The sequence below is a fragment of the Mauremys mutica genome, chromosome 6 (assembly GCF_020497125.1).
Source record: "Mauremys mutica isolate MM-2020 ecotype Southern chromosome 6, ASM2049712v1, whole genome shotgun sequence".
NCBI classification, from domain to species: Eukaryota; Metazoa; Chordata; order Testudines; family Geoemydidae; genus Mauremys; species Mauremys mutica.
In genome coordinates, this window is record NC_059077.1 from 27,258,882 (window position 1) to 27,271,574 (window position 12,693).

General features: G+C 41.5%; 2 protein-coding genes across 3 annotated transcripts in view; both read right to left on the reverse strand.

The window, feature by feature from the left end:
• TTC33 (tetratricopeptide repeat domain 33) overlaps positions 1–990 on the reverse strand; it is an 86,616-nt gene extending 85,626 nt beyond the window's left edge. The window contains exon 1 of one of the 2 annotated variants that reach the window (XM_045021197.1): positions 970–990. The gene's annotated coding sequence lies outside the window, so the exon portion shown is untranslated. Of the gene's footprint in view, positions 1–543; positions 693–969 lie in introns of those variants that run through there. The other variant, XM_045021196.1, reaches the window with a different exon arrangement.
• An 8,204-nt stretch (positions 991–9,194) lies between these two features.
• Positions 9,195–12,693, reverse strand: part of PRKAA1 (protein kinase AMP-activated catalytic subunit alpha 1) — a 31,940-nt gene continuing 28,441 nt past the window's right edge. The window contains exon 9 of the mRNA XM_045021285.1: positions 9,195–12,454. Within this exon, the coding sequence (XP_044877220.1) occupies positions 12,210–12,454 (245 nt within the window). The 3' untranslated portion in view covers positions 9,195–12,209. The remainder of the gene's footprint in view (positions 12,455–12,693) is intronic.

A 12,693-nucleotide genomic window follows, 5' to 3' on the forward strand; every position in this document is an offset into this window, starting at 1 on the left:
AACAGACATATTGGAGCCTGAGCTTTGGTGGTGAATACCCACTTTGTCGGAAACATGTAATGGAAAGATGATGGTTTAACATTTATTTTTGGCAAAGCCACCTAGAGCCAAGGAAACGCAGATGATTTGTTTATACTTGGCTATAAGGCTAAATCACTGGCACGTATAATACCGGGTCGGGGGGGGGGAAATCTGAGATTGTACAACTTGCCGATCAGCACGTTACGCCTCCCCTCTGTGCCTGATCCATTCCACACGAGGAGGAGCTGCCCTGACTCACAGCTACAGGCTCCGGGGCTCCCTGGTTCAACCTCCCGGGCACCCACCAGCCTCGGAGGGGGCGCGGGCGGGGGCGCTGGCGCTTTGCCTAAGACTGACCGACCCCGAACCAGCGGGTTAGTTTAGTTCACAGCGGCAGCCGCAGCCCCGGAGCCCACCCACTGGGGAGCGGGCCCGAAGCGGGGGAGGGGAGGGGGAGAGCAGAGCAGAGCGCGGCCAGGGCGGGGGGCTCGCTCGCGGGGCACCGCGGAAGGAGGCCGTTACCTGGCCCCTTCTCCGGCTATTGCTCTTCCGCCACCTCGAAACGCACGACCTTTGAACCCGCCCAGCACGGAAGCGGAAACAGCTTCCGCCTGGGGGGGAAGCGGAAGTTGTTCTTCCTGGGCCTGTCCGCTGGTTCACCCAGCCGCGGGGGAAAGAGGGGGGGGGCGGCTTGGCCCCGCCCGCAGACTACAACTCCCAGCAGGCCGTGCGCCCGCTCTCTGGGGCTTGAGGCGAACCGCCGCGCCCCGCCCTGCCCCGCCCCCGCCGCGGTGCGGAGCTGACCGGTTGGGAGCCGCCCTTCCCTAGGCAATAGCCTCGTGCGGGGTGGGAGCGCGTGGCCACCGGCAGATCACGTGGCCTGTGCACGGTCCGCTCCCCCCCTCCCCCCCCCGTCCCGTCTCACACACGCGGGAACCAAGCGCTGACAGCTGCCTCCACGGGAGGTGCTTGCCCCGGGCAGTAACCGCACTGGGAGAGCGAGCCAGGTAACGAGTCCAAAGCGCAGAGGCGGCCAGTGACCTAAAAAGGTCCTGCCCCAGGAGATCCCGCCTTCCCTTCGCCTCTCGCTTCTTCTGGACCATGGCCACGCAACAGGCTTAATTTAATAATCGTGCACCGCACCTGCCTGGGGAGCAGGGCGCAAACGAAACACACAGGAACGCCCGAGCTGTCGTTTTCCAAAAAACTTGCCCCAAACAATTGCAAGCTGTGGAATATCCGGGACAGGAGCTACCCGTTATTCTTACCAAAGTGCTGTCATTAGAATATTTGCTCTTTTCGCACAGTGCTTATTGGTTTTCTCACAGTGTTCATTTTATTCAAGAACCAAGGGTGTTTCAGCTACCCAGCGACCCTCAGCACCATGCTGCCCATGTGCATGTCAAACCTTCCCCCATTTACTTTAATGAAGGTTTGGGTAGGTCCCAGGCACTCTCCGCAGCTCAGCGTGGAGGAAGAGAGCAAAAGTAATTACATTCAAGCTTCCCAGTTATCTCAATAGATTTAACTGTAAACTGCTTTCCAGGAATTGCCAGAAGCTAGGAATGGGATGGATCACTTGATGATTGCTTGTTCTGTTCATTCCTGCTGGGGCATCTGGCATTGGCCACTGTCAGAAAACAGGATACAGGACTAGATAGACATTTGGTCTGACCCAGTGCGGCCATTCTTATGTTCTTAATTATGGTGGGGGTAGTAGGAATGACACCATTTAGTAATTCTCTTGCAACTGTTAAGCTTTATCAATTGACTTCTCTTTTTATGTATGTTGCTGCATAAAGTAGGTATATTGAATTCAACAGTGCCTGAAATTGTAAATATTTCCTGCCTCAGGTATCCTATAGTCTTAGGACAAGTCTACATTACAAAATTAAGTTGACTTAAATTATGGTAACATACAGCCAGCACAGAAATTGATTCAGTTTTATACACCTACTATATGCTTTGTGTCAGCAGTGTGCATCACCAGGAGGGCTTGCACTGATTTAACTGCCAGCGTGGGGCACTGGGGGACGGTTTCTGAAAGGCAGCAACAATCAACATAAGCAATGCAGTGTATACACTGACATGGCATTGACCTAACTACATTGATTTAGTGTTAGACCTCTCACAGAGGTGGAGTTAAGTTGGTGTAGTGGGCGAGTTATGTTGGTGGGAACTACATTTTAATATAGAAGCTTACAGAGTTAGGTCGACGTAAGATCAGGCCTTAATGTATGATCCTACCACATATTTCAGTTGCCTTGTCTTTGAAAATAACTTCCTATTTTACTAGCACTTTTATCCATCTATCAACAGTCCCTGACCCCTCACCCAGAAAAGAGCAAGAAAAATAGTAACCAACTCAAAAACTCCTAGAAACATTCCTTCAGATAGAGCCTAAATATTTCCAGAGAAGCACAGAAGCTGTGCAGCAGCTTTGGCAGAAAATATGGTTTTAAAAAAAAAAAAGGGTGTTGCAAATATAAGGAATTCATTTTTCTGCAACTGTAGATTTAGACATGTAGGAATCAATGCATTGGTAAAAGTGCAGCAAGAAAATCACATTTGGGGGGGGGGGGTGTTGTCAGGATAAAATGTATCGTGGCAACAGTTGTACTTGCCAAGGTAGATGTCCAGATAGCCCCTGAACTACTTGCAATGTACAATCACCAATCAGTAAGAAGAATGTCCGTTGGGAAACAGTAAGCTCTATGTAAATAAAGCCACACCTCTGAGATTTGTCTTCACTCATTTGGTATAGAAAGTGGTTAAATCCAGAGCATAGAAATCAGAAATGGTTGAAAAATAGACCAAATTCCCTTTATTAATGGAGAAGTAGTTTATCTGATTTAGAATAAAGGCCTTAATGTAAACATTGGGTGTGGTTGGATTAGTTTTTAATAAGTTCAAAAAATAAAAGGTGAAGGATTTGAAAAGTTTAGACCACGGAGTTAGATGCCAAGGTGTAGGCCTACCTGTAGGGGTGTGGACTTAACTACGGGTTGATCCTGTAATTCATACTTCTGCAACTGGGTACCATAGATTTCTGACTGCTTGTAAAATGTCTGGAGATTCCATGGGATGAAAAGGGAAATATACATGTAATATTTTATCTTCCAGTCTCTTGACAATGATAAACATCATTTAAATCAAACATTACAACTTCTAGTCCAAGGGTCCTTAGCCTGACTGTTTCCTAGCAGTTCTGTTACTTATTGATACCAACCACAACAGAGTCAATCTGGTAAAATATTAATTAGCGTCAAACTCTGTCTAATGCTACAAGACCAATACTATTTGAAAAGAACTCTTGATAAGGTTTGTTGATAAAGTTTGATAGTATGGTCACTGTATAACTTTACAACTTTTTACAGAAAGATAGTTAATGTTACTCTTGATTATGTAACTTTCTAAGAAATATACTTCCTATTTTTCATCTTTTACAATGCACTTAATTACAAAGTGCTACTGTAGTTCATTACACATGATTAAATGCCTCACTAAAATTGTCTCATCAACCTCTTGGCAGTGCCTGATGCGGAGATAATGAAAGTAGGTCCTTCTAAAGGTAGTTCTCCACACTACAAAATCTTATGATTCTTCCTCAATCTGCAGTCTGTGACCCATTGGTGGTTTGCCAAGCACTTCTGTATAGTCAGTGAAGCTGCTTCTGTCACAACAGTAAAGCATCTGTCACTGAATAAGTACTTGTAGCCCTATACAGGACTTTTTTGGGTTTCTAAAGATTGATTTAGCAAAATACACTTCTGTGCGCCCTGTATTACTGCTTGTGTCCTTCACCTTGTATTTTTCCCTGGTGTAAATTCAACTGTGATCAAATTTGAAGGAGGACTACATCAGAACAGAGTGAATATATAGGAAAGAACCAAATTGTAAAGTGACATCATTGAAAGATTAGAGCAATGGAAACTGTAAACATGGATCAGAATTATTATACTAATCTAGTTACAAATAGAGGGGATGCACTAAAGTATATATACACTTCAGGGATCAGGTTCCAGGGAGGTGTCCCTGTAGGGGACCTCAGTCTTAGGAAGTGGTCCACAGCACATGAAAAGATCCAAGAGTGACTATCATCCATCTTTCAATTTCACTGCTAATTTTTGGGGGACTGTTGCTCAAGTTAAATCATGGTGTTATAGGATGATTCACATCCTCTTGACTCAAATAGGCTACAGCTATTTTTATGAAATCTTTCCGGTACCTCATCAGCTTTTTCTGCACCAATTGAAGTGACAAGTCTTCTGCCTGACCAATTAACGCTGTGTAAGCCATCGGACAATATGACATGACATTTCCCAGACCCAAAGAGCTCTGTGTAAGCTCAAAAGCTTGTTCCTCTCACCAACAGAAGTTGGCCCAATAAAAGATATTACTTCACCCACTTGTCTCTCAATGATTTGAGCAGTGAGTTAAAGTACTGAAAGTTGTTATCCAGGAGACTGCACTCTTGGCAGAAATTTCACTCCAAGAGCAGTCAGTATTCATGCTCAGCTGGTTCCTCCACAGTATAGTACAACAAAGCAACTACTGTGCTGGAATTAAGGACTCTCATCTCCCTTCCCCAGCAGGGACCACCTCCAGCTGGACCAGCACATGGTCAGGACCATGAGAACCAGAGGAGTAGAGACCTTTGGTCACTTTTCAAAAAAAGAAAAAAAGGAAATAAACAAGAAATGATCTAGAAAATGAGGTGATCATTGTGGTATTGGGTAGGATTAATGGTGCAAATTTAGGATCAAGAAAGTTGACCAAGAGGTTCCTTAGATACAGCTCCCTTTAAAAAAAAAAAAAAAGAAAGAAAGAAAGAAAGGAAAAAAAGAAATACATTTCCAAAAATCACCTGGTGGTTATGTGTCTTATTTTTTTTGCACTGAACTGGAACTCAACCTAGTGGTATAATCCTCCCCAAACTAATTTTACCTGCTTTGGATTTATCTCAACTATGGCCCAGCATCCATTGCCACTTTGAGAAAACAGCATTGCAGCTGTTACTAAGGGTCAAATTTGTAACTCCAGGCCAGCCTAAGCTAACCTGATGCAGCACACTTCAGTCCCTGTGCTGCAATTCTGCCTGCAAATGCTCTAACTTTAAACAGTCTGGTGTCACAAGTTGTGTGTAGCTTAAGGTAACTGTAGTCATTGCATTTAAGCTGAACATTGCACCCATGAACTGTGAGTTGAACCCTCCGTTGGCAGCCTTCAGAGAATGTTATGCAGATTTGTTCTCAGTCTGTGTTGTGCAGGAGTTCCTTTTGCAAGTTTTGTTCTGAGCGCCAAGTTTCTGGTTTAAGGCCTGAAGTTTTAAAGTGCTCTAAAATCCAGATGGCCTCTCTGATTTTCTTTGAGTAATAGTATGAAGGAAATTAGCATTAAAGAGGGAAGAATGAAAGATTTTTTTGAAATTAGGATATTGTAATCACGATTCATACACCTCATTAAATTTCCAAAACAAATGAACTGAGTATGATCAAAGAAAAGCAAGTTGCTGAGTCATTGTCAAGAGTTCCTGATATGAGTAGCTCACACTAAGGAGACTGTGTAACATTTTTGGTGCAGAATTAGGGAGTGAGGGGTTGGCACAGTGGTGGTGGTGGGAATTGGGAGGGTGCAATCTGGGGACTGTGCCCCACTGCCAACCCTCACCTTCTTGGGCTGTGCTTTAGAACAGCTACATCACAACCCTTTGTGCAAGAGAGCATCCATACAGCTCTTGAAAACCCAGTTTGATGACTAGTGCTTTGACAAAGAACTGGATTTCCAAAAAAATGTAGGTGTTTTTATGACCCTTTGACAAATAATAGATCTGACACCTTTGATCTGAGGGAGCTCAATTACTGACAGGAGAATCAGAAAGGGAGGAAAGTTGGGCACTTTTCTCTCCAGACTTCCAGGGGAAGGGAAGTACACCTATATGTCCTGTTCCCACACAAATAATCACCAAATTCCTCACAGAGAAGAGTAGGGGAAGAAATGAAGGGGGTCACAGCTCTGCAGGGGAGCCTCAGCTGTATCTCCCGAGACCCTTACATGCACATCATTCCAGTTGTCCTTGCCTTCAAAACATGCCTCCATGTCTGTCCCTGCATTCTTTGCTTAGATGGACCTGTAGGGCCCTCACTGACACCCACCCCTCTATGTGGAGGATGGCTGGGCTTGACAAGCAGAGAATTGGGAGAGGAGATGATTAGGAGCAGTGCAGGGACTGTCATTTAATCAGGGCCTGCTGTGGCCAGTTTTATCATTACCAAGGAGCCAGAGACAGTAGAGAGGAGAGAAGTGGGCTGTAAAGCATGGGAATGCTGAGACTTTTTTGCCCAGTGCTGCCTTGTACCTTCTAGAACGTCAAGTCCAGCTACACTCAAACCTCTGAAAAACCAGGGAACAGTTAAAGTTTATATTGCAAAGGTGGTGTGTACCTTAGCTCTGTTCTCTTCAAACAGTGCTCTACCATCACAGGTGCTATAGAACGCATGGGGAACAGAGCACATGAGCACTAAAGAACAAAGTCCAAGCTCTCCTCTTTGTCAAGGCAAAACACTGGTTTAAGTCAGGTGGATCAAACAGGAGCTACATACAACTAGCCTATAAAAATACTGAGCCAACTTCACACAAGCCACCCCAGACTTGCATTGGCACCCCCCTTTCATCCTTGCCCTGGGGAGTCCTTCAAGACATTGCCTGCTCTTACCCCCTCACTACACCTGAGTCCAGTCATGTATGCTACCAGACTGCCAACAATCCCCATGACAAGAATTATACTTGTGCACTGATGGCCTACTCCATTCAGCACTGAAAGGAAGCACACTTGTTCCCTCAACATACACCTCTCCTCATAACACATTGACAACTCTTCCAACAAATCCTTCCACCATTCAATACAACTACACCTAATTTAAGTATTGTGTATGAAACAGAATTACTAAGCGACATTAAGTGAATTACCTTTAAACCCCTGGAAGAAAATAGAAATCTGTAACATGTGCCAGCATTTCAGTTTTTTTAAAAAGGCCAGTTGTTAGTATGACATGTCTAGTATCAGAGGGGTAGCCATGTTAGTCTGGATCTGTAAAAAGCGACAGAGTCCTGTGGCACCTTATAGACTAACAGATGTATTGGAGCATAAGTTTTGGTGGGTGAATGGTGACAAAGTGGGTATTCACCCACCAAAGCTTATGCTCCAATACATGTTAGTCTATAAGGTGCCACAGGACTCTTTGTTGCTTATGACATGTCTAGTATGTTTAGAAATACTCGCTTATTTTGCAATTTAAAAAAAAAGTTACACATTTTATACTAGAATTCAACAGTCAAGCTATTCCTGCTCCAGGACTGTGAGCCATTCATTCCTGTGGAATACAGACATTTGATATGGTTCAGTGTCTCTAGTTGCATAATGTATATTTCCCTCAGAGGGAGGGAAGACTGGATGATCACAATAGTCTCTTCTAGTCTTAAGTATCTATACTTAAGTGAAGGCAGCTGGAAGTACAGGTAAGTGCTACGATTCAGATCTGAACACAACACAAATAATGGTGTCTCCTTATAGTTCTTCATACTTACTTAGGCCACCACCCTTACTGACCCACTCCTGGTGGCCACTGCCAGTTCCAGGTTGTAGAATTCAGGTTGTGTTGCAGGGTTGAAAAAGACCCCAATTTCAGAGACTAGATGCTAAGCCTGGTTACATAACCAGCCCTCTCCATTAAAGAATGCATTGCTATTTTAGTCTGTAAATAAATACTGAAGTAGCAAAGGTATAATCATTTGTCTGTCAACATTAACCACTTCAATGCAGGTGCATTTAACAGAACCACCAAACATCAGGAGCCTTTTTATTCTCCCATAGATGCAACGACCAGAAGGGGCCCATTATGATCTAGTCTGGTATAACACAGGCCATAGAACTGACTAAATGATCTGGTATACACAGGCCATAGAACTTCCCCAAAATAATACTTGGAGCGCATCTTTTAGAAAAGCATACCATCTTGATTTAAAAATTGTCAGTGATGTCAACTCCACCACAACTCTTGGTAAATTGTTCCAATGGTTAATTACTCTCACCATTAAAAATATATGCCTTATTGCCAGTCTGAATTTGTCTATTTCCAACTTCCAGCCATTATATCATGTCATGCCACAGTAACCTGCTTAAATATTTTCTTTGAAAACCTGCAAGTATTAACACCCATCTGTAAGCTACAAAGGTTTTCAACAGCATTTCAAGAGTTAGGACTTCTATTGTAGAAATTATGGATCCTAGGAGCCTTTTACAATAGCATTCGGCAAGCTCTGACAGACAGGATTCTTGGTATAACCCTCTTTGTCTGTGACTACCTGAAGAGGAAGTTCATACCGGTAGGGAATTGTATGGAGTAAATTCTTGCAGGTATTGCCAAGATTTGCTACAGATTTTATTGCCCATGCTTATAAAACTGGAGCCATTATTCACAGACGCATTAAGGGGAGGGATAGCTCAGTGGTTTGAGCATTAACCTGCTAAACCCAGGCTTGTGAGTTCAATCCTTGAGGGGGCCATTTGAGGGTTGGTCCTTCTTTGAGCAGGAGGTTGGACTAGATGATCTCCTGAGGTCCCTTCCAACCCTGATATTCTATGTGTTTAGACATTAGTGCTGAACATTCAGCACTAATCTTTCATCTGAAGTCAAGTTTTGTGGTGTAGACTTGTGCGGTGTAAAGCAGATTAAACTAGTGAGCTAGTGTAGTCAGCAGCAGTCATAAAGCATGGTTATTGATAATTGTCTTGTAGAAGATAGTAGCATCAACAGTGAGCGTGCTACAGAAATGAAAGATGGAATTCATTCAGTGGTCAGAGTTATTGCTGTTCCATTAGTTTAATCTATAGTTTTCTGGATTTGAAATAAATGTAGCATCCGCTTTAAATTAGTATACAAAATTTTATGTATGGATACCAAAAGACAAAGTAGCATGCACACAATTTTCAAACAAGAGATAGTTGAGTATTTTATATTGACTAACATACAATTTCACATCCTTGAAAGGTAAAAAGTCATACAGCTATAACAAGCATTTTTCATTCAGTATTGCCAAAAATTGCAATAGGAAGTAGGCACATCTTGTTTGTAAGAAAAAAAGTGTCCATTTCTTACAACATACAATAGTAATCAACTGACAGTAAATATTTTATTTCAATGTCAAGACGTATGGAAAATGGTCTCTGAAATATTGCACCACAAAGATGGACTTTTACCACCTTACCAGTGTAAGTTACATTACACGTGGACAGATTTATCCACGTCTTATGAACAATTACAAGAGAAAAAAGCAAGAATATTTGAGGGGCCTCTCCACGTATAGCAAGCTGGGGGGTGGGGGGAGGAGGGAATAATCTAAAAAGCAGTTTTCAGTATTCCCTTTGCAATTAACAACGATGTAGTTGAGTCAGATCTCCCCAAACATAGCCCCACTATGTCTTGCAGTGAAATAATTTGTTTTGATAGCCTATTGCCAGATACTAATGTAACATTTTAAGAAAGTCAGCTTTATGTCTTCATTGCAAGAGCAATAAGAAGGTCTGATGAAGAAAGTAGTTTAAACTGTCAGAGGTAAAGTTATGAAACAGATGAATAAAGCCAGAATCAAACAGCTTAAATAGTCTCACTTCTTCCTTCACTGCCCCGTGTTTAAAAAAAATAATCAATTCAATGAGAAAGCCTGGGGCCATCAAACCTGACTTATCATACCAATAAAATTTACTTTATTTAAAACTATGCATTCTGCCAGAAATATATGTTAAACTTCATATACCAAGACAAAGTAAAAACATGGTCGCCTTAAAGCAAAAAAAGAGCTGGAAAAGTATAAAAAAGTAAAGCTATATGCACTTTGACATTTTACATGTGTATTCAGCATTACAAAGTATTTGCAAGCTAGGAACAGCTATTGGTTGAAAGGATTTAATCTAACATATGCAAAAGAGACAGTTTACGTGTTCCCAAATGAGGAAATACTGCATTAAAAGACTGTGCGTTTGTTATGCTATTTGTACAAGTGCAATATTTAACAATTTCAAAATAAAACAGCATAGCTAAAAGGGATCACAATAACTTATTGAATAATTGTATCAGAATTAATTCTGACAAGACTAACATTTTAAAAAGTAGAATTTGTGTATGGTCCCCCATGCTAACATCTAAATTACATCAGCAGTATAAACCCAAAGCATCATCTTTAAACAAAAAATACAGCCTTCTCTTTTGAAATACAGTAGTGTAATCCTGCTTTATAAGGACCATGTGTGACACTTCTCTGAAGACAGGGGAACAAGAGTTGAAGTTGGAACTTGTACCGAGTTACTGGATAGACCAGGCAACTCCCAATTTCATAATGCTAAAACACAGCAAATCCTGGGGCTTAAGCAGCTGCAGGTTTCTTCAAACTCAGTGCATATTAGAAACACTTATGGATGAACTTCTAAAGTCAGATAACCCAGATTATTGTATTACTCTATGCAAGGATAAACTATTCTTACTACATCTGTATTTAGCAGTTCACTGCGGGTGAATCCTGAACAAATTGAACTCACTGGCAAAACTCCCATTAACTTCACTGTAGTCAAGACTTCACTCTGTATGTTTGGGTTCTCTCAATTATAAAGTGGTATTGTAAAGAAAAACGGGGGGGGGAGGGGGAAAGAGCTCTAGCGGACTACATTTTGAAGTTAACATACAACTCAACTGAAAGATTAAACATATTTTCTGGCATACACAAATTGCTTTAAATTTGTATTTATCATAGCTAAAGGAGCAAAAATATGTCCAATTACAAATAATGAAAAACATTTTAAATGTTTCTGTATGTGAAATGCTATGATTTCTCTAATATTAATTTATTTTTTAAATCAAATAAATCACATTTCTTTCTGAAAAACTGAAACAGGCCTGATAAATTTAGAAGCCTTAAACTATTCATGCCAATTATGTCAACATTTGTGATCAAGTGTTAAGTTCATTGGAATACTAACACTCAAATTTATGTGCTTTTATGAGCATTGATCAGTTGTATATTTCAGTTTAAATATGACTGATCAATTGCACTGTTAACTTTAGAATCATTTAATTAAAAACAACAAGATGTGCTATAAAAGTGATTTGGGCATCCTAATCTAGATAAATAGCTCCAACTGCAAAATGAGTTCTATACAGTCCTATAGCTGGCCCAGCATGTGATATAAAGAACACTGATCATTTAAGAATAAACTCAGTGCAAGATTCTGGAAAAGCACACACACATAGGGCTAAGGAACAGAATCCTCAGCCTGTAGCAGCATGCCAGGAGCTGCTCCACTGCTACTACTCTAAGATGGGCTAGTGAATCTGTACAGTTCATGAACCCACTGAAAGCCTTCCCTCTTGTGGAACACTGTGCCATGGTGAAGAGGAGACTGAAGAATCTCCTTTCCATGAGCCTTCTCAAACCTTGTGGTATGGGACCACAATTGTTTCATTGACCTTAATATAGCTCACAGGATTTCATCTTTAGTGCTTACTTAGTATTCAAATGCATAAGAAATGCTGACTGTTTGAACTCTCCAACACATACACAATCAAAATCTATCAAAGTTATGATTTCTTTTAAAATATTCACCCAAACGAGCTTGACTATTTACTGCCAATTATAAGTGGGATGAACACCACAGCAGCTTGAACACGTTCCTGCTGTTAGACAACTGAATAGTATACTGAAACTGGGACACAACTGCAGATTGTGCCCAACAAGTCGCTTTCATAGGCCACTGGGCTAGCAGGTGAACATTTACCTACACTGCAACAAAATTATCGCCAGCATAAAAATCAAACAAAACAGTCTTTATGGTTAACAGTAATGTTCTATGAAGCCTAATGTGCACTCAGTGTAAAATGTTGAGAACCGCCCAAAGGGCCTGTAATTTATTGTACCTGTATTATACTACTGAATAGTGGACAATGTAATCATAACTCACTTCAGCTTCAGTGTAGTAGAGGTCTAACTGCTCTTAATCATGTTTCAGTCCTGTGCAAACTGCATTATGTGGCTAGTCTTCAGCGCCTTAGTTAATTGTAACTTGATTATAATAGGAAGCATTTGACTATGATTTAGGCATGCTTATTGCTATAAAAGAAATAAGCCAATCTTTAAAATTATTGTGCAAGTATTTTAATAAGATTTGCACACATCTCAAAAAATTCTATGGTGTGACTCCCTGGTCTTGGGGTTAAGTCAGCTGAAGAAGAGTCAAGTGAAGACGTCACTGATGAGGTAAGGGACACATCTGCAGATTTTCCTTGTGCATCACCATCAGACTCCTTCTGACAAGATCTATAGCTGCTCACAGAACCTGATCTCTGTGGTGTGGTAGTCCCAGATTTTGCTTCAATAATTTCATCTAGGGGAAGAAGAAAAAAACAAAAAAACAACCACCTTTACAATGGCAAATGAAACCGATAGCCACTAAACTGAGAATCTGAGGTTCTCTCCCCCCGCCCCCAATTAATACCAAGTCTTTGAAAGGTAATCTAGTTTTCTACTTTTATTTACACAGCATTTGCATGCGTATGTTACAAATCAAAATATGTACATCAGATGCAGCAAACCCCTGTATTTTTTCACAGGGTTAACACAGGT